Genomic DNA, 23,529 nt, shown 5'->3' with positions numbered 1-23,529 from the left:
TAACAGGGAGGCTCGGTCAGGCCTCGTGGGGGCACGGAGGAGGGTGTGTTGGGGGCCTCCAGGGAAAGAGAAGCGACAGGGTGTGTGTGAGAGAGACGGAGACAGACAGAGGGACAGAGAGGAACAGAAACGGAGAGAGAGACAGAGTCAGGGAGAGACAGAGAGAGAGACAGAGACACAGAGAGAAACAGAGGCGGAGGGACAGAGACAAAGGGAGGTCGGTGGGTCTCGGTTCTGTTCAGGCCTTCAGGAGCTCCCACATTAGGGAAGGCTCTCTGCTTTACTCCAAGTCCATCGATTTAAATGTTAATCGCATCCCCCAAGAACACCCTCACAGAAAGATCTAGAATAACGTCTGACCACACATCTGGGCACCGTGGCCCAGCCAAGTGGGCCCATAACACTAACCATCACGGGGGGTCCCAGGTCTTGACCGTCGCTCTGGATCCCCCACCTCAGATGCCCCCACTGTCTGACCCACCCCCTCCGCAGAGGAGCAGCCGAGGCTGCAGACGGGTGGCCGGGTGGCCGTCTGGGCCCCCGGGTGGGCCTCACCTCTCTGCCTCCTGCTCTCGCACAGGGACGCCTACGACCCCAGCTTCCGGGGGCAGCGGGCGGCTGCGGACCTGGTGGTGCCCTACTCGTACGAGAAGCTGGGCTGCCCCCACCTCGTCTACTACGACGCCCCGTGGAAGCCTGTGGTGGAGCTGTAAGCCCCCAGCCCGCTGGCACGTCCCCGTCACCCTCAGAGGATGCTCGCTCTTCCCCAGCCCGGTCCACACCCCATACCCCCGAGAACTCAGTTCTTGCCTCCTCCTCCTCACCTCTCCGCTCAGACAGGCCCTCCCTTCCCCACCGGCCTGGTCAGCTGGGGTGGCCAGAGAACGGACCAGGGACTGGGGACTTAAACAACAGACATTGACTGTCTCACGGTCCTGGAGGCCGGAGGCCCGAGATGGAGGTGTCGCAGGGCTGGGTCCCCTGGGGCTCCCTCCTGGGCCTGCCGTCGGCCGCCTTCTCGCCGTGGCCTCCCCTGGCAGAGAGAGACCCTGGCGTCTGTCTCCTCCTCTTCCTGTGGGACCAGGGCGCCCTCAGGACCTCCTCCAACCTTAATTACGGCTTCAATGCCCCACCTCCAAATACAGTCGCCTTGGGGGTCAGGGCTGCAACACAGGAATTTGGGGGACACAATTCAGTCCACGGCGCTCACTCCACCCCCTTCTGTGGACTCTGCTGGCTCCCTTCATCCGATCCCCTCACCGCCCGCCATATGTAATTTCCAGATTTTTGTGGGTGTTTGATGGTCCAGTGGGGCCACTTAAGCCAGGGCCCGAGGGGGCCGGAATCATGACACCTTGGGGTGAGGACCCCCATTGTAGCCCCAGACCGGCACTGCCCAGTAGAACTTTCTGCAATAGTGGAAATGTTGCGTAATTCTTCGCCACCCGATCGGCAGCCATGAGCTTCGTGTAGCCACTGAGCACTCAAAATGTGGCCAGTGCGCCTGAGGAACTGGCTTTTCCATTTTATTTAATGGGAATGAATTTAAATACGCACATGTAGGCTGGTGGCTCAGCTCAGTGCCCCACAGATCATCGGACTAAATAGTTGTTGATTGACTAAACGATGGCAGGAACCGGCTTACATGTGTAAACATTTAGGTTCATTAGACCATCGCGCCTTAATCCCACACCCAGGCAGAACTGTGGGCCGGGGACACAGGACTGAGCCCGTGGTCTGACAGCCACCCCCTAACTCAGAGCTGCCATGGGGTGGGGGATGTATGCCGACCAGGGGTGAGGAACGAGGGCAGGGTCCACTCAGAGCAGAGGCATAAGCTCCAGCCTGGCAGGAGACAATGGAATCGTGCATGAAAAAAAGAATGATTTAGAACAACCCTCATTCACAGCCCCAAATGTTCACAGATGTGTGAACATGTGAATCTCAATGTTCACAGATGTCAGAAAAATATCAGAGGACAGAGGTGAAGGGTTATTTGTTTATGGGTTTACTTGCTTATTCATTAATGAACCTACTTCTTTACAAGCGAGATTATTTGGTTATGGAATATCACATCAGTTTCTTCTTGTCTCTGCTCATTGGCCCCTTCCTGGAGAGGCCTTTCGTGGCCACGGCATAGAAAATACTGGATGCCCGCTCCCCCACCCTACCCGTTTACCCCGCTCTGACCCACCAGCCGCTGCGTGTCCACGTGTTGACCATCTGAGATGTGTCTGCCTGGTGTGGCCAGAGGGGCCTCCGCCCTGCTCTGCCACCACCCCCAGAACGGCCTCATGACACATCAGGGCTGCTGTGCCTCCGTGGGTCAGCCTCCCCCAGCCTCACCCAGTGCATGTGTCCTAGGTGGCGAGAAGGAAAGTTCCAGGAGGTGGTGGAGGCCGAGTACGTCTTGCTGGAGGTGAACGGGCTCTTCACGTACACGTACTTGCTGACGGCTGGCACCGCGCTCTGCAGCTCCCAGCCTCAGAACTGGAGCACCATCTTGGAGCAGGCCGGCGACAAGGGGCCCTTCGCCTGGGACCGAGAGGTACGGTTACTCTTTGATGACTTCCAAAACGGGTCCGAACGATGCCTTGTCGGTCACCAGTCAGATGGTGACGACTGATCACAGCCAGTGTGTGTGTTTGGGGGGTCCATTCGGACCCACTGTCTCAGTCCTCGCAGGCTGCTGTAACAGAATGCCACAGACTGGGTGGCTTATAAACAACAGACATTTGTTTTCACGGTTTTGGAGGCTGGAACTCCAAAATCAAGGTGCTGGAAGATTCCGTGTCTGGTGGGAACCGGCTCCTTTGTTCATAGACACCATCTTCTTGCTGTGTCCTCATATAGTGGGGGGGCAGGCAGGGAGCTCTCTGGGGTCTCTGTTATAAGGGCACTAATCCCATTCGCAGGGGCCCCACCCTCATGACCTAATCACCCCTGAAGGCCCCACCTCCTGACACCATCCCCTTAGGGGTTGGGTTTCAACATCTGGATTTGGGGGGGCGCCAACATTCGATCTATAACACGGGGGTCAGGGCACAGAGGCCGTGGGGCCGAGTCGAAAGTCCTTTGGGAACCTCTCCCAAGGGAATCCTCCAAATGTCCGGAGATGCAGGCCCCAAGGCGCTCATGGGGCGTAGTTGATAACGTGCAAAATTCTGGAACCATCCCAATGCCCGTCCTTAAGGAGCTGATGAAATTCAGGCCCCTTCTGCTCAGCGAGCGGCTCCATCCCGCGCACGGGTTGGTCCACGATTGCCAAATAAGGGCGTGACGTCCGTAAGAGCAACCGCGCTGGTCCTCTTGGGAACCTTCTGGAACACATTAATAGCTTCCGTGCACTCAGAGCATCCCAAGGCCGCGGGCGCGGACGCGGCGCAAGGCGGCGGCGCCACCAGCAGGGGGCGCGCGCCCCCCGCACCTGAAGCCCATGCCCGCGCGCGCTCCCGGCTCCTTTTTTTTCGCCTTTTCTGTCTTCACCCCGGGCAGCCTCACCGCGTCCTCACAGCCCCTTCGCTGGAGTGAGTTCGCTCATTTGTTTCGTGGGTGACGTCGGTGTGACTATTTTTCTTTAAACCGAGGTGCAATTCACATCACCCGTAATGAACCGTTTCAAAGCGTGCAACTCACGGTGCATCTCGTGCATGCACGCTGTTGCACGAGCGCCCGGAGGGCGGGGGCGGGCTGGAGGCCCAGCGGCCCCGGGCTCGACCCCGTGGGGTTTGGGGAGCGGTGGGCGTCTGTGGGCGCGGGCACGGCCCCGCCCAGCGCCAGGGCCAGTGGGCACGCCTCTGTCCCCCCAGAACTACGTGAGCTGCCACGACCCGGACAACCACGCCCCCCTGAGGTGGCCAGACGTCCCCTATCAGATCTTGGGTGGCCCGACACAAAACAAGGTCGTTTTCGACCAAAGGAACGGAATCTACATTTTCTTCCTTTCCATCGTGGACCCCTACTACAGGTGAGCGGCCGGATTGCCCCTGCCCCCGGGGGGCTCTGCGGGGCCGGCTGGCTGTCCTGGGGCACCGCGCACACCCGTGGAGGACCCACTGTTCTCCCTGCCCTGGCAGGTCCTGGGTAAACCCCAGCTCCCCGACAGCCCAGACCGCCCTGGGAAGAGATCTGTGTGAGGTTCTGGAGGACATTTGCTCACTCAGTCAATTAACACGCATTCCGGGCCCACGCTGGGCTCCAGGGTGGAGCGGGTGGTTTGTGTCTCTGCCCTCTCTAGACGGAGCCTGGGCATGGAGGGGGGACCCTGTCCCTGGAGGAGGGGACCACGGGGTCCTGGGGAGAAAGGCGACCGCTGCCAAAATACCCGAAGAAGACGGCCGACCCAGGATGGGTAACAGCTGAGGTGGACGTAGATGGAACTCGGGTACCGCGTCCCCGCCGAGCCGGTTCTCCTCCCCCGGGTGGAGGCGGCCCCCCGAGGTGATGCCCCTCGGCCTCTCCCGCCCGCCCCTCACAGCTACTGCCACCTGGAAACCACCTTCAGCGTCTACGTCCACGGGGCCTTCCCGCAGTCCATCATCCCGCAGGAGGTCACCGTCGCCCTGGTCACGGCGGCCACCCTGCTATCCGTGTGGCTGGCCTACGCGGTCCCCAAACAGCTGGGCACCGAGAAGGGCCTCAGGGTCAAGGGCTTCTGGGTGGGCCTGTGCAGGCGATGCAGGCAGTCGTGTGCGTGTCTGCGGGGCAGGTGCTGAGCGCCCGCGGAGGGCCAGGGGCCCCGGGAGGCCGCTTCGCTGCCACCAGTGGGGCTAGGTGTCTTAAAATAAAGCGTTACGTGAAAACAAGCAGGTGGCTGCGTGCATCGCTCGTGGTTTGTGTCTTCCTGACACCCACCTTCGCTCCTCTGCCTCCCCCACGTCCCGAGTCAGTGGCCCCTTGAAGGGCAGCCCCCCGTCGGTGGGGACGGTGGGCAAGTGGGGGCAGTGGGGGAGACTGGTGCACTAGGCCGGCCCTGGCGCACGGTGGGATGACGGGCGGTGCTTGGGAGAGGTGAGGCCCAGCTGCCTGTTCTGTCGGGGAAGACGACCCGGGGAAAGGGGGCACTGCAGGGGACGGTGACCGGGGGATTCTCTTCTGGGCTTAAAACCCTGATACAGATACGAGTGAACATATGCATGCGTGTTTGGGCGTGTGCATAAGTAAAGTTTAGAAGCGTATATTTTATTTTTTTTAATTTTAAATTTATTTATTTTTTTTCCCCAAAGCCCCAGTAGATAGTTGTATGTCATAGTTGCACATCCTTCTAGTTGCTGTATGTGGGACGCGGCCTCAGCATGGCCGGAGAAGCGGTGCGTTGGTGTGCGCCCAGGATCCGAACCCGGGCCGCCAGCAGCGGAGCGCGCGCACTTAACCACTAAGCCACGGGGCCGGCCCCAGAAGCATATATTTTATATGTATACATGTTATATATACAAATGTATGTAGACAATATGTATACACGTGCATATACACATGCAGAGATGTGTACACTCATCACGTGTGTATGGATAATACACATATATGTATGTAATGCGTACACACGTATACACGTGTATATAATATGCACACATGTATACGGGTGCACACATACATATGTGTAGATAATATGGGTGCACACACATGTATATGATATGCATATGTGTGTGCATACATGCATACATGTGTGTAGATGTGTGCATATATACATGTGTATAGATAATATGGCTGCATATACACACGTGTACAGCTGTATATATGTACACATGTATATAATATGCACATGTATGCACACGTGCATACATACATGTGTATATAATACACGTGCATGTATACCTGTGCATATATGTACACGTGTATAGGTGTGTGTGCATATGTATGTGTCTGCATCTGTATATAATATGTATAGATAATACGTGTGCGTATACACACATATATGGAGGTGTGTGTACGTATGTACATACGATGTGCATACACGTGTATATTCTATCAACCTCTCCCTCGATGCAATCAGCAGGGTTCCCTGTCCCCCCCTGCATGTGGCACGGGACGGCCATCTCGTCTGGGTGAACACTTGGGTGGTCCCACGACTCTCCTGACTACTCGTAGGTTAAAAAGAAAGACTCCGCGGTCATTTCAGAGCCCCCTGTGCGTCTCGGTTCAGTCGCTGAAACCTCCACTCCGCACGCAGCGCGGTGGCGGGTGACCTGCCCTCCCGGCTGAGCTGGCTCAGCCCGGTGACCCCCCCAGGCCTCCCGGGAGGGGCCGTGTTAGGTTGTCGCGTAACATTTGCTCTGGGCCCCTGGTCCGGGTTAATCTTAAAGAGAAACGAGTCCATCCTCTTGCATCCGCCCCGTTTGCCAGGCCCTTCATCGGGGGCACTTGATTTCAGTCTCAGAAAGACCCCAAACGCGGCTGTGGGGAGGGGGCTCAGAGGGAAGCCAGGGAAGTGGGCTTCTCCGGGCCCGGGTCCGGGTGAGAACAGACACAGGATATAGACGGGCGGGGAGAAGTGTAGACGATGCCACTGTAGCCCATACAGCGCAGGGCCCGGTCCAGGGATGGAGGGACCAGCGCCAGACGGGGCAGCCGCCTCCACGTCCCTCAGCTTGGGAACAAGGGACGTGTCACCTGGAAAAGCCAGTCGGCCCCTGGGGGGTCACCTGGAGAACTTCAGGGGAGCAGGGTGTGGCCGGCAGCTGGCCCAGGCCCTCTGAGAGGCGGAGGGGAGCCTGGACACGGGATTTGGGGAGGAGGGCGCTCGTGGGCCGAGGGGGAGGGGCCGGGGCAGGAGGGAGCGGGTGTGAGCAGTGACAGACACCCAAACTCGGGGTCCCCTGTGGCTGCCAGCTGGGATACAGGACCCAGCTCACAGCCGGACCAGTGCGGGACCCAGCGCTCGGGGCCTGGCTGGACGCCCGTCCTGGGCCAGACGTGCCCTCCCTGGGCCCTGGCCCTCACCTGGGCCTCAGGTGCACCCTGCAGGCCCCGTCACTGTGTGCCCCTCTCCCGTGTCCCTGCCCGGCCCCCACCCTCGGCCCATACCCACCCCCTGCCCCCTGCACCCCCACCTGTCTGCCTGAACACAAGCAGGGACCTTCCATTCCCCATCGCCGCCGCCACCCTGGCAGCTGGGCCGGGGCCCACTGAGCCCGGCCCGCAGGTCCCTCAAAGGCCTCCCCCTCCCTCCACTGGTTGTGGCTTCATGGGGACAGAAGACAGGGAGTTGGGGGCCACTCCCTAGGGCTCCCCTTGCTTGCTGTGCATCTTCAGACAAGCTCCTGCCCCTCTCTGAGCAACCTTGACTTTCTCCACCAAACACAGGAGTGATAAACCCTTACAGTGCAGGAGTCTGGGGGGGCATCTCCCCACCTCCCACAAGCCCCCCATCCCCGCTGGCCGACTCCGACTTCCCGGGGCTGGGAGACGACAGACTGAGGATCCCCCGGGAGTCTGGGGCTCCCCCTGCTCTGCTCTGGAAGCCTGGCACCCGGGAGGCGCTGGGGTCCTGTGGGCCTCACCACGTGGCCGGGACCCAGTGGACATCAGGGTGGGCGAGGGGACCACCCTCCACGTCCAGCCCCCCACCCACCACCCCGGGGCCCGATGCCACCGGCGGACGCCGAGCAGAGCTCAAATCGGCTTTAATGGGGGGCGGCTCCCAGGTCTGGCCTGGGCCCCGGGGGGACAGCGGTGGCCTGCCTGCTCTTGCCTCCCTGCCTGCCCTTCTTGGCGGCCGAGGTGCCCGCCTTCCTCCGGCCGGGGGGCGCGGGGGGCGGCGAGGGGCGCGGGCGGGGGCGGCGGCTCGTCCTCTAGGGCCCGGAAATTGAAGAAGCAGTCCACGTGGGACACGGCGTCCAGGATCTCGGGCACGCTGTAGTCGAAGGAGAGCAGCTCCTCGGGCAGGCGCAGCGAGCGGATGTCACCTGAGGAGTCGCCCCCGCCGCCCGCCCCGTCGGGCAGGGGCAGCCCGGGGACCTTGCTCGGGGTGCCCTCGGGCCCGGGGACGCCCGGCAGGCAGTCGAAGAGCTTCATGGCGTCCTCGAGCATCACCTTGTCGGGCAGCGCTGCGGCCCTGGCCGCCTGGGGGGTCCCCGCCTCGCCCGCCCCCAGCGGGGTGCCCTCGGCCGCCTTGGGCTCCCCTGGGGGCATCAGCGGGCCTGGCCCGGGCTCCCTGGGGGGCAAGGCCAGGGGCTCCCCAGGCCCGTGCAGCTGGCTCTGGCGGCCCTTGAAGTGGCCGTAGGTGGCGGGGGACAGTGTGGCCTCGTTGGGGGGCGTGACGAGCAGTGGGGGCGGCTTGTTCTCTTTGGGGGGCGGAGGGGGGGCCGGGCTGCCCTTGAGCAGGGGCGGGGGCGTGGGCAGCTCCACGAAGGCGGGGGGCACCCCGTCCCCCACGAAGCCCAGGGCCTCGGGCCCGTCGGGCGAGAAGCAGGACACCAGATAGGGGGGACCCCCGGGCGCCGGCTGGTAGGTGGGGTACGGCGGGGGCGGCCCCGCGGCCTTCTTGGGGTAGCGCTGGGGCTCCAGCGGGTAGGTGCCCGGCGAGGCGGGGCCCCCGGCCGGCCCCCCGCCGCCCACCGCCACCAGCTTGTACAGCAGCGACTGGCCGAAGTCGGCGGAGGCCCACTCAATGCGGTAGATGCGGGGGTCGAAGAAACAGCCGCAGGGCGCCATCTGGAAACCTGCGGGCGGAGGGGCGCCCCAGGGGCGGCTCGGACCACGGAGGGGGGCACGTCTGGGGGACAGGGCACCACCCGGCTCTGGGGTCCATCCAGGGGACAGCGACACAGGCCTCGGCCTTGGGGTCCCATCTAAAGGATGGGGGACACAGGCCTTAGTCTGGGGGACCCTCTGAGAGAAAGGGAGACGAGTCTTCTTTTGGGGGGCCTTCTAGGGGCAAGGCCCATCTTGCCGCTGCTCCCTCCAGCCCACCCCCAGGGCCCCATCGAGGGTTGGGGGAGGCCGGTACCTGCGGGCGGCACTGGAAACACCTCTTTTTCTGGGTTTGGGGGGTGATACAGGTTGGAGGAACCTGTGGACGAGAGCTGGCGGGTGGGCGGGGTGCCGAGGCTGGGGGACAGAGCCCTGGTCCCCCACCCCATCAGGCGCCCCCCGACTTGCTCATACCCACGGCGGGAAGGGGCTCCGTGCAGGCGGGAGCGGGCTGGCCGCCCGGCCCCTCAGTGCCGTCCAGGCCCCGGGGGCTGAAGCCTTCCTGGGTTGCTGCGGGTGCGTAGAAGGGTTTGGGGTGCTGCATCGAGAGGCGGGGGGCTGGCCCAGGCGGGTCAGGGGGGCGGCAGGTGGGAGCAGAGGCGGCCACCCGGACAACAGGCTCAGGGTCCGGCCGAGTTCTGTTTGCCCAGTTGCTCCTGGCGGCGGGTTCCAGGCTGCGGCCCGCCCACTGGTCAGGGTTCCGGGTCTGGGGGGTGGGCGGGGGGCAGACGGGGAAAGCAAGGCAGCTAGAGACAGATCCCACAAACAGCAGAGCGGACCCCAGGCCTGGTCTGCTGCCCTCCATTTGACAGCCCCAAGACCGCTTCCTCCAGGCAGCCTGCCCTGATCCACACCCTCGCGGGCCGAGGGCCCCATCAGAGCCCCGGTGGCTTCCTTGTTATCAAGACCTTACTGGGCCCTGGGGGGCGGCCGGGAGATGCGGTCAATGAGTGAGGACGGAGAAAGGGGGCTGCCGGGAACAGGGACGCCTGGGTGAAGGGGAAGCTCCTGGGAGCAGAATGGGCAGCCTCAGGGTCACAGAAAAACCCGATTTTAAAAGAATAAAATTTATTGTCTCCGCACGCGTGGGGGTCCCCTCCTGCCCCTCGGCTACTTGTACGCGTTCGCCTTGTGCTTCGGCAGGAAGACGAAGTTGCCCGGCACGGGTCCCAGCAGCATCTCGCTGTGAAGAGGGTGGGCGGGCGGGCGGGGGCAGAGTCAGGGGGGACCCCGCCCGGCAGGCCCAGACCGTCGGTCCTCTGCACGCCCCCCCCCGCCGCACGTCTGTTCCCCGCACCTGATGCGGATCCAGTCGGCCGCGCTCTGGCTGGCCATGAGCGTCTCCAGGTAGTCGCGGCCCAGGTAGTAGGGCGGCCGCTCGTTGATCCTCTGCGGGAGCCGCTCCAGCAGGCCCACGGGCACATACCTGCGGCGGCGGCGGGGACAGTGTGGGCGGCGTGGCCCCGCGACAGCGCGACCCCCGCGGCTGGCCGGGCGCCCACCTGCACAGAAAGGAGAGCCACTCCAGGAGGAAGCGGCGGGTGCGCTCCACGCCCTGCGTGTCCGAGCCCCAGTGCTCCAGGCCGTAGCGCGTGAAGTCCCGCAGGATGTCCAGGCGCTCGGACGCCGAGATGTCCCAGTGGCGCTGCTCCTTGATCTCCGTGAACAGCCACGGCTTCAGCAGGGCGCCGCTGCGGGGCGGGCGCGGGCTCGATGGCCGGAGTCTCGGTCTCCAGACCCACGGGCCACCCCCAGCGGGGCCACGGCCCGCAGACCCCAAGCCTAAGGCCACAGCTGCAGAAACTTCCAGACCCCCCTTCCCGCCAGTGCAACCGCCAGACAGCTCTCTGTCCCCACCGTGGGCACAGAGCAGGGGCGAGGCAGCCCGTGGTTGTGACAAGGCTCAGATGCGTCCCCACTTTCCGCGCTCGTGGGGGGCTCCAGAGGGTTCTCTGCAGCCCCCCGGGCGCCAGGCACACTCACCGGGCGATCATGACCCCCGCGACCCCCGTCTGCATGGCGCGGTTGGCATCCTCGTAGGACAAGATGTCCCCGTTCCCTGCGGGACACAGGCCGGGGCTCAGGGGGCCGCGTCCATCGGGGCAGGAGGGGGTCCCGGTGGGGGGCGGGGCCGGTGCGGAGTGGCGGGGACCCACCGAACAGGGGCATGGGGCTGGCCGCCGCGACACACTGCTCGATGTAGCGCCAGTCGGCCAGCTTCGTGTAGCGCTGCTCCCGGGAGCGGCCGTGGAGCTGGGGGCGGGAGGGGCCGGGAGCGCAGGGTCAGAGACAGAGACAGGGAGACGGGCTGAGACAGACAGACAGACAGACAGACAGAGAGACGGAGAGACGCAGGGGGAGCCGGGGACCAGGAGGAGGGGCGGGGGGAGAGACGGTGAGGAAGGATGCTGGCGCGCCCCGAGCCCCGCCGCCTGCTGCGCCGAGACCCACCGTGACCAGGGCGGCCCCCCAGTCCCGCAGCTCGGGCAGCAGCCGGTGGGCCAGGTTCACGCGCTCCTGGACGCCCGTGCGGATCTTCACGGTCAGCGGGACGTCCAGAACCTGCGGGGACGGGGCGGTCAGCGGGCCCCCAGGGGGACCAGGTGGGGGGACCGGGGGGGGGGGGGGTTGTGTGGCGGGGCGTACCTGGCTCATGCCGCGGACGATCTGCTGGAACTTGCCGGAACGGTTCATGAGGGCGCAGCCCCCGCCCTGGAGAGAGGAGGGGGCGCTGGAGCGAGCGAGGCCGCAACCTGGCTGGGCCCGACACCCGTGCCGCCCTCGCGGGGCAGATGGGGAAACTGAGGCTCGGGGGCCGCGGGGCCGCAACCTTCTTGTACACGAGGTCGATGGGGCAGCCGACGTTGATGTCCACGAAGTCCACGTCGAGCGTGCGGTTCAGGAGCTCGGCGCACTTGGTCATGGTGTCGGGGAAGGCGCCCTCCAGCTGTGACAGGTGGCAGGGCATGAGGGGCCGGTCTGGACTGTCGCCCCCGGGCCAAGGCCATCAGACCTGGAGGAGCGTCAGGCCGGCCCTCCGGCCGGTGGCTGCCCCGAGAAGGCTCTGGAAGGTGCTGGGCCAGGGTGGGAGCCGGGAGCCCCTCCTCTCCCCTGCCGTCCCTCCCTCGGGGCAGCACCGACCTGGACGCCGAAGATGTCCTCGCACTGGTGGCGCCTGAGCAGCGCCCACTCGGACGTCTGGCCCTGCAGCAGGTTGGTGCACACGGCCATCTCGCCGCACGTCACGTCCGCCCCGAAGCGCTTGCAGATCCGCCGGAAGGGCAGGTTCCCGCACTGCGGGCAGTGGGGACGCACGCGCACGTGAGGGCGCAGCAGGTGGGGACCCCGGACGCCCGCCCGAGCCCCGGGGGCGGACACTGGGTGCTGCTGGGGGACCAGGCTGCCACCACCCGGCCCACCCCGTGTGGGTCCTACCGTGGTGAGGGGGGCCAGGTACAGTTTGCCACGGATGTCCAGCTAGAGGGAAAGAAAACCCACATTAAAGCTGTACTCTGGCTTTTATGGCCTCTTGGGACTCCCTTTTCCCTACAGTCTAGAACGTTCTTTGCTCTGCCTCAATTGGTCTGGCTCTCTTTCATGTCTGGGCCTCTACACGAATCAACCAATCCTTCTATGAGGCATGTTCTTTTTTCCACATTCTCCTTCACTTCACTTCACAGAGCTTCTATTCAACCGTCAAAGCCCCAAGTGCAATGCCCTCTCTTCCAGAAAGCCTTTCCCACTGCTCCTGTCTGACCCTCCAGGGCTGGGTGTGCGTGTCCATCTCTTTCTGCCCCCCACATTGCTACAAGCCCAAGATACATACCCGTTTCTTCTCACAGGGCCGCAGCCTGACTACATCCTCATCCGTCAGGGGCCCACAGGTCCGCACAGGGCCGCCGGGAGGAGCAACAGTGTTCGGCTCCTGGGGGCCCTGCTGGGCATCACAGCTGTCCCGCCCCGGGGCACACTCGGCCTCGGTGACCTCGGGGGTGGCGGGGGTGGGGCCCGGGGGCCGGCCCTGGCTCAGCTGGCGCAGGGCCTGCTCGGCACGCTCGAAGTGGATCCGGCGCTTGCGCAGCTGTTGCTGCAGGGCCTTGTCCAGGCCGTTGCGGACGGGCGGGGCCTGGACCAGCTTCTCCGGCTGCACCAGATTCTGGCCCCCCGGCCCCAGGTGGGCCCCGGCGAAGCGGCAGGTCACGCCGTAGGGGCACCTGCCGAAGGTCTCGAAGAGCACGCAGTGCGGGCCCAGGTCGGCCGGCTTGCTCGCCAGGTAGCGGCCCACATCATGCAGGAAGCGGCAGCCGTCCCCGAAGAAACACTTCGCGGCCGACTCCTGCGGGGAAACGGAGGCAGCGCGGGAGGACGAGGGAGGCTGGGACGGCCTCAGTTTCTCCATCAGGAAGATGGGACAATAGTGATACTGGTGTCATCGCATCACGAGGATCGGATCCGGGTCGGGGGGCTCAGACTGAAGGCCTCTGGGAGTTTCTGGGGAGGGTTACACTCACCTGGACCAGCGAGGGGCAGAGCCTGTCCTTGTCATAGTGGGTGGGCTTCACGTGGGGCCGGCCCTTGTTCTGGCCCCGGGCCCTCTTCTGAGCCTGCGGCTGCTCCCCAGGCTCGGCCGCCTCCTCCGTCTGCCTGTCCCCTGTCTGCTGGTCCTCCGTCCGCCCGTCCTCCACTCGGATCCGCTTGGCCTCAGGCTCAGCCAGGTCATCGCCACCAGGGTCTCCTGCCTTGGTTTCCCGGCTGGGCTTCTCCTGCCCTTTGGCTTCCAGGAATTGGTGGAACTGCTCCTTGGTGGTGAGGTATCTGCCCGCGGAGAGGCGAGGGAAAGGAGGGCTTGTGGAGGGAGTCCCTCCTCTGGGCTCAGATTCAATGAATGCTGGGGAAGAGGACTTAGAACACTTGTCCCTGCTTACATGCTTCAGCTGATGGGGAGCTCACTACTTAGAACCAGCCAGCTGCCAGCCTGGGAGCATCTCAAGGCCCCTGGGTCCCCACGGCCCAGAGTGTTGAGCCAAACAACAGGTACCAAGCATGAACATCCCTGGCCACGTTAGGATAAAGGAAACTACACGTCCCAGCATGCCTTGCAATGGAGTCCACAGCTACCACTTCTCCCAGCATGCCACGTGGTACTCGCATAGAGGTGCACATGCGCTAGTCGCGCCACACGCCAGGACTACAGTCCCCAACATGCACTGCGGCAATCGCCTCAAACCCCGCCCACCCCAGCATGCACCGTGGCGTGCTGGGCGCATGTGACAGCTCCCAACGTGCGCGATCTCGGGCACTGCCGCTGACCCTGCGGGCGGAGGAACAGCCCGGACCGAAGAGCCTGCGCGCTTCCCGCCCTGGGCCGCTGCCCCACCTCCCGGCATGCACCGCTCGGGCCGCGCTACGGGTGCCGCGAAGGCCCGTGACGGTCTTTCGCTGCCCCGGCGACTCACTGCGCTTTAATGGGCGCCACTCCCCGTTCCACTGCGCCGGCTCCTGAGTCGCCGCCGCCGCCACCACTCTCTGCTGGGGCCTCCGCCGCTCCCTCCGCCATCGGCCCCCCCTTAAGCCCGCTTGGAGTGTGGCGGGAAGGCCTTCCGGGTCGCGCGCGTGTCTTCCCCGGTCGTGCTGGGGAAGTGCGCATGCCCGGGTCGCTTCAAGTGATGCCATTGTACCCGCGTCAACGTAGCGGGGGCGGAGCCTGCGTGGGGGCGGGGCCTCGGGTCCCGTACGCTTGTGAACCCTTTGGAAGAACCGGAAATGTTCGATGATGCGGGGGGAGGGGGGCCGGTTCGCAACTTGGCCTCCCGCGGGCCGCAATCGGGCCGCAGAAGTGTCTCGTTTTCCTGCTGGGTTTTTTAAAATTTTTAATTCTACTAGTTTTATGCAGGGCATTCATTTAACAAATAATTTGTTGAGCCCCTGTGTGCTAGAGGCTGTCTTACGTGCGAGGATACAGCAATGCACAAAACAGACCAAAAACCCCTGCCCTTAAGCGCTCCCCCAGGAGGGGGGAAGACAGACAATCATGTTAGACGGTACTGAGGCGGGAAGGGAAGGGGGAATACCACTTTTGGTGGCTGCCATTTTTAATAGAATGGGCAGGGAAAGCTTCACTGAGAAGGTGACACTGGATATTTTGAAAGGAGAGAGAGAGACAGGGCTATTAGAGGAAAAAATGTTCCAGGTGGAGGGAACAGCCAGTGCAAAGGCCCTGGGGCAGGACCAGGCCTGGCGTGTTGGAGGAACAGGGAGGAGGATCAAGTGGCTGGAGCAGAGGGAGCGAGGGGGCGAGAGGGAGGACAGAGGGTAGGGAGGAGACTGATAAAAATCCCTTAGCTGCCCTTGCGTTTCACCGCTGGCCTTGGCACCGCTTGCCCTGGGGAGGGACGCGAGGCAGGGACAGATGGGGAAACTGAGGTCCAAGGAGGGAAGAGATTAGCCTGAGGCCACCACAGGCTGGGAACCAGCTTTTGCAAGACCTGGGAGCAAATGGAAGCGGGGAGGTGGAGCGGCTTGTCCTCCATCCCTGGCCTCGGCTGCCCCCTGGAGGACCGTCTGGGAATAAACGGTGGCATCCGGACATCTGAAAGAAACCCCATAATCCTTTGGGGCCTTCCTACGCAGCCACCTTACCCAACTCCAGGGCGGGGAGCTCGCTCCTCCTTCCCCGACGTGCGCGTCCCGTTGCCCTCTGAGGTTCTACCAGGAGTCTCCCCCTGTCGTCCGCCAGCCTGGACAGGTGGAGAAACTGAGGCACACAGAGGGCGACCTCAGAAATATGGCCTCCCCTCTCTGGGCCTCAGCCTCCAAGGAGAGATCTCCTGGGCTCACGGGCTGTGCCCTGCCTTCTCTGTGTAAGGCAATCCAGGAGGGCTTCCTGTAGGAGGGGGGCTGTGGACTGGCCATTGATAACCCTGGTATTAATATTAATGACATAGGATTAATCGCTGCTTCTTCTTTTTTGTTATATAATTATAACGGTATAATATTAATCGTTTAGCAGTAGCTAAACAATGATTGAGCGCTTACTGTATACCAGGCCCCGTTTTTGAAGCCCTGTGCGTGTATTAACTCATTTCTTCCTCTCTCTGAGGAGAGAGGGAACAGGCGTTCGTCCCAATCCACCTGAACCCACGGGCTGCAGAGGTCCCTGGCCCTGGGGCTGCCCCACCGTCCTGAGCCAGACAGCAGGGCATCAGTGTCCCCTCCCGCTTCTCCCCGCACAGCCTGGCGGTCTCCATGTCCTGCCTACCTTCCCTCCGGAGTCTCTCTCCAGTCCATCCCCTGTCTCCCCTCTCCCATCACCTTGCCCTCCAGGCCTCAGTCTCCCCTCCTGCCCCCACCAGCCCAGCCTCCCACGGCTCTGTCTAAAACAGCCGTCTGACCATGGCCCTCCCCTGCACCCAGTCCTTCCATGGCTCCCTACTGCCCCAGCCCTGTACCATGGCCCCCAAGTTCCCGCGTGTCCCAGCCGCTGCTGCCTCCCCCAGCTTTGTCCTTCATCCCCCTCTCACTCCCTGAGGCCACCACCACGTTTACTCCAGAATTCCTGTGAGCCAGCCTTACCTCCCAGCCTTTGCCTATGCTGTTCCCTCTTCCAGGAAGCCTGTTCCCTGCTCCCAGCCACCTTAGTTCTCAGCTTCTCTTCTGGAAGCCTCTCTGACTGCCCCCCTACAGGGTCCCCCATCACGGCCCTGATCATCCTGGAGCTACTGGCCACACGCCCCTCTCCCCACTGGACGGTGAGCCGAGAGAGGCTGGAAGTGGGGTCTGCCTCGGTCACTCTGTGTCCCCAGTGCCCAGCACACAGCCTGGCACACAGTAGGTGCTCAACGGACACTGGCTGAGTGAATGCATCTTATCACGGCTGGGGAAACTGAGGCACGGAGGGGGCAGGACCTGCTCTAGGGGGTCCCACCTTCGCCGAGGCTGTGGCAGGGGGCTGAGAACTTCCAGGTATCGCCCTAGAGAGTGTGGGGACACTGAGGAAGATGTCCCCCCACCCCAAATCCAGCCTGAGTTGTCCTCCCAATGCCCGACCCCGACTGATCTCAGGATGCAGGTGGGGAGACTGAGGCACCGGGTGGGGTGGGCGGGGCCTGGGGGAGAGCTGCTGGTGCCCTGCCCGCTGCGGGCTCTCTCTGCGTCTCTCTCTCGCCTTTCTTCTTCCTGTTTCTGCCTCAATTGTTTTCTGTTCTCTGTCTGTATTTCCTCCTCTGTCCCTCTGTCTCTCTCATGTCTTCCTCTGCATTTCTCTCTCCCTCCGTGTCTCGTCTGCCTCCGTATTTCTCTAGCTCTCTCTGCATTGCTCTCTCTGCATCCGTCTCTGCGTCTCTGTCTCTCTCTGCACCTCTGTCTCTCTCTGCATCTCTGTCTCTCTCTGCATCTCTGTTTCTCTGCATCTCCATCTCTCTCTTGCATCTCTGTCTCTGCATCTCTCTGTCTCTGCATCTCTGTCTCTCTGCATCTGTCTCTCTCTCTGTCTCTCTGCATCTCTGTCTCTCTCTGTATCTGTCTCTGCATCTCTGTCTCTCTGCATCTCTCTCTCCGTCTCTCTGCATCTCTGTCTCTGCATCTCTGTCTCTCTGCATCTGTCTCTCTCTCCGTGTCTCTCTCTGTATCTGTCTCTGCATCTCTGTCTCTCTCTGCATCTCTGTCTCTGCATCTCTGTCTCTGCATCTGTCTCTCCCTCCGTCTCTCTCTGCCCCCCACCCCACTCCCCTGTCTTCCCGCTCCCCTCTCCGTCTCCCTCTCCCCGCGTCTCTGGCCCCCCTCGCCCTGTCTCCATCCCCCTGTCCTCTCCGCCGGGCCGGATGGGGTGGCGGCGGGGCAGGTGCGGCTGGGCTCGGTGCCCGCGGCGCCGGGGCCGCCCCGGATTTGCGGCTGCACCTCCTTTATCTGGGGCTGCAGCTGCCCCTTATCTCCCGCCTTCAGGACACGAGCCCGGGATTAGGGCGGCCGGGCCAAGGACGCGAGACAGGGCGGCGGGCGGGCGGCCAGGTCGGGTGCCCGGTGTGTGCGCGGGGGCTGCTGTGTGTGCGTGTGCGTGTGTGTGCGTGGTGTACACACATTTGCGGCTGTGACTGCTGAGTGTGTGTGACTTTGGGGGGTGTCTGTGTGAGTGAGTGTCTGTCTGTTGTGTGTCTGTGTGTGACAGTGTGTCCACTTGTGGTTTTTGTGTGCGTGTGTGTCTGTGCCTCTGCGAGCCCCGTGACCCCTCAGCCCCTGCTCACACCCCGGTCCAGCCCCCCGGGCCCCCCTCTCACTGCCCTGCCTCCCTCGGGCCGGCCTAATGGCTTTCCCGCCTTGCCGACCTGGGGCCTCCGGGGACAGGGCCCTCGACCTGTGACCTGCGGCTGCAAATGGCCCCGTGGGGACGGCCACCGGCCCTGCTTTTCCCATCCTCGCCTGGAACCCGCCAGCTCCTTCCTGCCGCCCACAGGCTTCGGGGGCCTCATCCTGGCCGGGTGGGCTGGCTCCTCCTCCGGCCCCCAGGGCCCTTGCTGTGACCCCGGCTGGGAGTGCGTGTCCAGCCGCGTCCCCCGTCGGGGCTGAGGCCCCTGTCCGCTCTCAGCATCACCCATCGAATCAGGAGCCCCAAAGCCTAGTTTTGGGGAGCCTCGTGGCTGGTCATCACAGCCCTGACCTGTCCCCATCACCTCGGGGGTCCCCCTCACTTCTCCGTGGGAGAGCGACACCACCCACCGCCGGGGACCTGCGCTCGGCACAGAGCAAACGTGAGAGCCATTTCGCTGATGGGGAAACTGAGGCCCAGTGAGCTCGGTCACCGGCCCGTTGAGGGATAGGACGATGCTCAGTGTGTAGAGATGGCCGATGCTCTGGCCGGGGTGGCTGGAGGGACAGAGGACACACAGGACCCCAGGACACCCCCACCCCCACCCCCACAGGGCTGGTCCCTGGGGGTCCCGAAGTGCAGCCCTGGGCCCACAGGGCCTGGACCAGCTCCTGGTGCTAAGATGGAAACTTCTCCAGCAGCCAAGTCTGCATCTTGGCCAGCGGCCGCCACCCACGAACAGAACACCCCCCTTGGGAGCAGCAACTGCCCAGGGAGGGCAGGGGGCCAGCCGGGGGGACAGGGGCGGAGGAGGGGCTGGGACAGTGGCTGAGCCTTCTGGAATCCTCCAGCCCAGGTTTGAGCCTCTTTCTTCCTGTGTGACCTTGGACCAGCGTCTTGACCTCTCTGATCCCCAGGTTCCACAAATGCCAAGTGGGCACAGAGCAGGCTGGGGAGGGGGAGGCGTTGCCCGGGGCCACCTGGGGGAGACATCCGAGGAGGCAGGAACGAGCGGAACGAATTCCCAGGCAAACACCACGGAGGGCAGGCAGGTGGCCGGGCCTGGATTCTGGCCGCTCCTGCACTGTCACACTCCTGCCTTGGCTGTGACCCTGGAGCCAGCAGGCTGGAACCAGCCACCGGGGCCCCCTGCTCCTCGCCAAGCCTCAGTTTCCCCACATCCGTGCCCTGGGGAGACCTCAGTCCCTACTTTTAGCGTGGGAGGTTCGAGGCTCTGTTCCACCCACCCCCGCCCCCCGACAGCCCCAGTCTGGGACCAGGAAGGTTTAAAAATAAAGCATTGTAAATACCCGTGTTTCCTGCAAATAGAACCAGCCCCTGGGTCCCTTCGGCCTCCCAGGCAGCCAGGCCCAGACAGGGGGGTGGGGGCCCGAGGGTGGGCGTGCCCACGTGTGCCCCAGTTCCCAGCTGCTGTGTGAGTCAGCCAGTGTGACCTGGTGTCTGTCTGTCACCGTCTGTCCAGGGGATGACAAAGCATGTGGGTTGGTGCCGGAGGGTGGCCAGGGGTGCTGGGTTGTGTGAGGTGACACACGGATGGTTCACACTTGCGTCTGGTGTGATCACGTGGGGCTGGCCCTGAGTGTGACGGGGTCTCCTCCCAGGTGGGAGTGTGTGTGTGTGTGCTCCGGGTGTGACAAGGTCTCCGCCTGTGGGGGAAGGTGGGCGTGGGTCCTGGCGTCCCCACCTCCTGCCTCTCGCCCCGCCCCCCGGGGCCCCACCCCCGGGGCCCCGCCCCCATCCCGGAGGAAGAACGGAGTCTTTCAAGTCTCTGTTTCCAGGGCAACTGTTTTACGAGGGTCCACATGGTGGGCACATGTGTGTCCTGCGCCCCATGTGTGTGCGCGCCCCGCCCCCACGGCCCCCACAGGCTGTGCGGAGTGAGCGGCAGGAGGCCGAGGGGCAGCTGGTGACAGCTTAACGGGGGCTGGCTGGGGTGGGGGTGGCCTCTGGCTGGGCTGCGTGTGTGCAGGGCCGGGGGCTGTGCCTCCCAGAACGGTCCAGCGTGTGTGTGCACATAGAGGCACGCGCGACCATGTCTCCGCAATTCCTGTGCGTGTGTGGCCGTGGGCTGGGCCCGCTGTGCTCCGGCTGGCATGGGAGTGTCAGGGGTTTTTGTGTGAAAAGCGTGCGTGAACGCCGCGTGTGTGTTAACATTTGCACCAGCGCCAGGCAGCGTAGGAGTGTGTCAGGATCCACCGAGTGTGCATGCATGTGCCCCCTGGACTCCTAATGGGTGTCTCTGTCCCTCTGGGGAACTGTGTGCGCGCGTGTGCGTGTGTCAGGGGCAGTGTGAGCTTCGTGTCTGTGAGCATGAGCGTGTCCGAACGGGAGCAAAGTAAAGACACCTGTGTGAGTGTCTGCGCGTGTCCCCAGGGGAGGACGTGGGTGGTTGTGACCCGCTGTGTGTGTGTAGGGATGGCGCTGTTCCCATAAGGGTGTCTGGGCACGGCGGTGCGTGTGACCCCGCCTGGAACAAAGCTTTGGGGGTCTGCGTGTGAACGGCCAACGGTGCCACGCTCTTCCCTCCTCGCCAGGGTGTACGTGTCACTAGGACTGAGCACTCGGCGACACCAATAATGACGGACGCTCGGACATTGCTCACCACGCGCCCGGCACAATTACTCATTCAATCCTTACCGCAACCCTGAGGATCTCTCTACTAATAATGCTCTGTGGTACACACGGGGAAACTGCGGCACGGAGAGGCGAAGTACGGGCCCCAGGCCACACAGAGCACATCCTGGACGGGGACCGGACAGCCGCGGCGCCGCCACTTCCCTGACACCTGCTCACTCTCGTGCGCCCCCGCTCCGCCCCCAAACTCACAATCCGGCGCACACGCCGGCCTCATGCCGGTGCAAAACCCCGGGCTGCTGGGATCAGAGGAACGCAGGCGGCTGGGCCAGAGCGAGGAGGCCCCCAGAAACCAGGCGGCGGGAGTGAAAAGCCAGAGCACCGGGCCCCAGAACGCAGCCGGCGGCCGGGACGCGCGGGGAGGAGCCTGAGCGCGGGGGCCGAGGGCGGGGCTGCAGGGCGGGGGTTTCTCGGGAACTAGGCCGGGTGGGGCGGGGCCGCGACGGTCCCAGCCCCGCCCCCCACCCCTCCACCCCCTCCACCCCTCCATCCCCGCGAGTCAGCCGGGGGCCGCCAGGGGGCGCTTTGCGAACGCGCAGCCGTCGGGGAGGGGGCGGGTGGCGGGCAGCGCGGGGTCTCGGTGCCTGGGAGAGCGCCGTCGGGAGCCGGGGCTGGGAGAGGGACCCCCGCAGGGCCCCGAGGTCAGCCTGGGGGGAACCGCCACTTGATGGGGGCGCTGTGGACAGCGGGTCTCGTCGTCAGTCTTAGGGCACCACTTGCTGTCTTGGGGAAAAACTTTGGGTCTCAGCTCTCTGGAACGTCTTTCTTGGGGGGGAGGCTTCTGTAGCTTTCTGGAATGAGGATCTGGGGCGGGCTTGGGGGGCCTCGCAATCCTCAGTGGGGTGGGGAGGGATGGTGGGCCGTCGGGGACAGTGTTGGCTCTTAATTCCTAGAAGGGGAATCTTAGGGGGGCGTGCTGGGGGCTCGGATTTATGGAAGAGGCGCCGTCGGGGTTCCTGGAGTGGGGGTGGGAAACGGCTAGTGGGGGGACGCTGCTCTGGGGGTTCCCTTGAGGGGCTTCCTTGGTGAGGGGACTTCTAGGGGCCTTGCGTAAGGGGCCCGGGCACTAAGGTCAAATCCTCAGGGGAGTGGGGGGCGCTGAAGGCCGCGGGCACTGGCTTCGGGGGCGCTGCGGCGCTTATCCCAGGAGGGGGCCCTCGGGAAGGGGGCGTCTTAGGGGAAGGGGCTCCGAGGCCCGCGGCGATGGCCGTCTAGGGGGGCGCTGCGGCCCCGGCCCCGCTGCCACCTGCGCTCCTGCGGCCCCCCTCGGCGGGGGCGGGGCGCTGCGGGGGCGGCTCCCGTCCCGGGAAACCCGAGCCACCGCCCCCGGCCCCGCCCCCAGCCCCGCCCCCGGCCCCGCGCCGGCCGAGCCGTCCGCGGCGGGAGAGCGCGCCGTGGAGCCGCTCCGAGCGCCCGGGCCCCTCGCGCCGCCGCCCCGGAGCCGCGCGCCGTCCGTGCGCCCCGCGCCCCGCGCCCTCCGCGCCGCCGCCGTCCAGGGCACCCCGGAGCCCCCACCGGGCCGGGATGGCCGCAGCCCGCGGCTGAGCGAGCCCGGGGGGCCCCATGGGCCGGCCCGCGCCGCGCCCCCCCCGCGGCCGCCCCCTCCGGCCCGGGCCCGCCCGGGCGCCGCGGACCCAGGCGGCCCGGATGGCGGTGGCGGCCGCAGGGGCAGGGGCTGGGGCCGGCGCGGGCGGCAGGCGCGGCCGCCACTGACGGGGAGTCGGGCGCCCCAGCAGGTAAGCAAGGGCAGGCGGGGGCAGGACCGGCCCGGTGGACGGGGGTCGGGGGGCTCCCGGGGACTCGGGGTGGGCGGCAGCTCCCCTCTTGGAGCCGAGAATGGGCTTGTGTACCATGGTGAGGTCAAGGGGGCGACAGGTCCGCGCGTGGCGGAGGGCGGGGGTGGGGAGGGCGACCCGAAGCGCCTCTCAGAGCCCGGATCCGGCCGGGGGTCCCTGTTGGACGGGGCGGGCGCGCCTCTGCCTGCTTGGCCCCCCATGTGTGCGTCCGAAGAGGGTTGGAAGCGGAGGGCAGCCGGAATCCCCTCCCCAGCCCCCAGGAGGGCGAGACCCAGACACCCCTTCTGTTTTGTGGTCTCCAAGGGGCCGCGGGGGGCATCCGGACCCCGCAGCCCCCGGGCGGGGGGCTGCCGTCGCGGGCCAGCTGCGCGCAGAAGTAAACATCTGTCAGGGGCGCGTTCCAGCCGCGTTCCCTGCGCGCCGCCGCCGCCGCCGGGGACACGGTGTCCTCCGGTGAGGGCCCGGCTCTCTCGGCTCCCGGAGCCGCCTGTTCAGCCACAAGAGGGCGCGAAACCCTTTTTTGGGGCGCGGGGGGGAGGTGTCCCTTAAGGGCAAAGACCCGATTTGAAGGATTCTGTGCCTTCCTTCTTCGCTTCTTAAAAAAAGCATCTCTGCACGAGGATAGTCTCAGAATTCCCCCAGGAGGTGCGGTTTGCGGGTTAGGGGCCATTAGGCCCTGGGGGCTACAGACAGAGGGCAGACTGGGGGTGGAACTGGAGAGACAAACGGCCTGTCCCCAGGGCTGCTGTCACCGCTGCCCCCTGCCCGGAGCACCAGCATATGGTGGGGCCACCAGCCCAGCGCAGCCGGCCTGTGGTTACCTGCAAGGCTGGGCCCCAGCCCAGATCTGGGGAGCAAGGCCAGGGCCTGGGAGGGGGTGCAGGAGGCCGGACCCTGACTTTCCTCCCCCCTGCCTGCCCTGCCCCTGCCCCACATCCTTCTTTCTGTGCCCCATGACACTCTGTCTGCCTTCAAGCGCCCCGGGCTGAGCAAGCCCCAGTGGGGTGTGACCGGTCTAGGCGGATGTCAGCAGAGAGAAGCCTCCCTCCCAGGTTTGCCAGCTTCTCCCCACCCCAGCCCCTCGCCTGG

The 23,529-nt window shown here is 64.7% G+C and overlaps 3 protein-coding genes across 3 annotated transcripts in view; 1 reads left to right on the top strand and 2 right to left on the bottom strand.

Annotated features, from left to right (window-relative positions):
- The window catches only part of CATSPERD (cation channel sperm associated auxiliary subunit delta), a 47,394-nt gene extending 42,662 nt beyond the window's left edge, over window positions 1–4,732 (top strand). The window contains exons 19-22 of the mRNA XM_058537907.1: window positions 581–709; window positions 2,365–2,548; window positions 3,810–3,967; window positions 4,478–4,732. Coding sequence (XP_058393890.1) covers window positions 581–709; window positions 2,365–2,548; window positions 3,810–3,967; window positions 4,478–4,715 — 709 coding nt within the window. The 3' untranslated portion in view covers window positions 4,716–4,732. The remainder of the gene's footprint in view (window positions 1–580; window positions 710–2,364; window positions 2,549–3,809; window positions 3,968–4,477) is intronic.
- A 2,872-nt stretch (window positions 4,733–7,604) lies between these two features.
- PRR22 (proline rich 22) lies at window positions 7,605–9,634 on the bottom strand. The gene is given in 4 exon segments (XM_058537915.1): window positions 7,605–7,758; window positions 7,760–8,657; window positions 8,945–9,007; window positions 9,103–9,634. Coding segments are annotated over 4 exon segments (1,491 nt in total). The 5' UTR covers window positions 9,494–9,634; the 3' UTR covers window positions 7,605–7,619.
- A 105-nt stretch (window positions 9,635–9,739) lies between these two features.
- DUS3L (dihydrouridine synthase 3 like) lies at window positions 9,740–14,324 on the bottom strand. The gene is made up of 13 exons (XM_058537908.1): window positions 14,145–14,324; window positions 13,200–13,503; window positions 12,515–13,024; window positions 12,124–12,165; window positions 11,830–11,982; window positions 11,519–11,635; window positions 11,335–11,400; window positions 11,140–11,250; window positions 10,845–10,941; window positions 10,672–10,747; window positions 10,191–10,379; window positions 9,986–10,114; window positions 9,740–9,871 (listed from the first exon to the last, which is right to left on the bottom strand). The coding sequence occupies exons 1-13, from the start codon at window positions 14,243–14,245 to the stop codon at window positions 9,799–9,801; spliced, it is 1,968 nt and encodes a 655-aa protein (XP_058393891.1). The 5' UTR covers window positions 14,246–14,324; the 3' UTR covers window positions 9,740–9,798.
- Between the last annotated feature and the right edge of the window lie 9,205 nt (window positions 14,325–23,529).

Source organism: Diceros bicornis, unplaced genomic scaffold, assembly GCF_020826845.1.
Source record: "Diceros bicornis minor isolate mBicDic1 unplaced genomic scaffold, mDicBic1.mat.cur scaffold_73_ctg1, whole genome shotgun sequence".
NCBI lineage: Eukaryota > Metazoa > Chordata > Mammalia > Perissodactyla > Rhinocerotidae > Diceros > Diceros bicornis.
This window is presented reverse-complemented; position numbering and strand designations above follow the sequence as displayed.

Coding starts and splice junctions, on each gene's coding strand:
- DUS3L (XM_058537908.1), bottom strand. CDS start 14,245: ATGGCGGAGGGAGCGGCGGAGGCCCCAGCAGAGAGTGGTGGCGGCGGC. Junction 10,748..10,844: donor CAGCCCCATGCCCCTGTTCG/GTGGGTCCCCGC, acceptor TGTGTCCCGCAG/GGAACGGGGACATCTTGTCC. Junction 9,872..9,985: donor GCCGACTGGATCCGCATCAG/GTGCGGGGAACA, acceptor CCCTCTTCACAG/CGAGATGCTGCTGGGACCCG.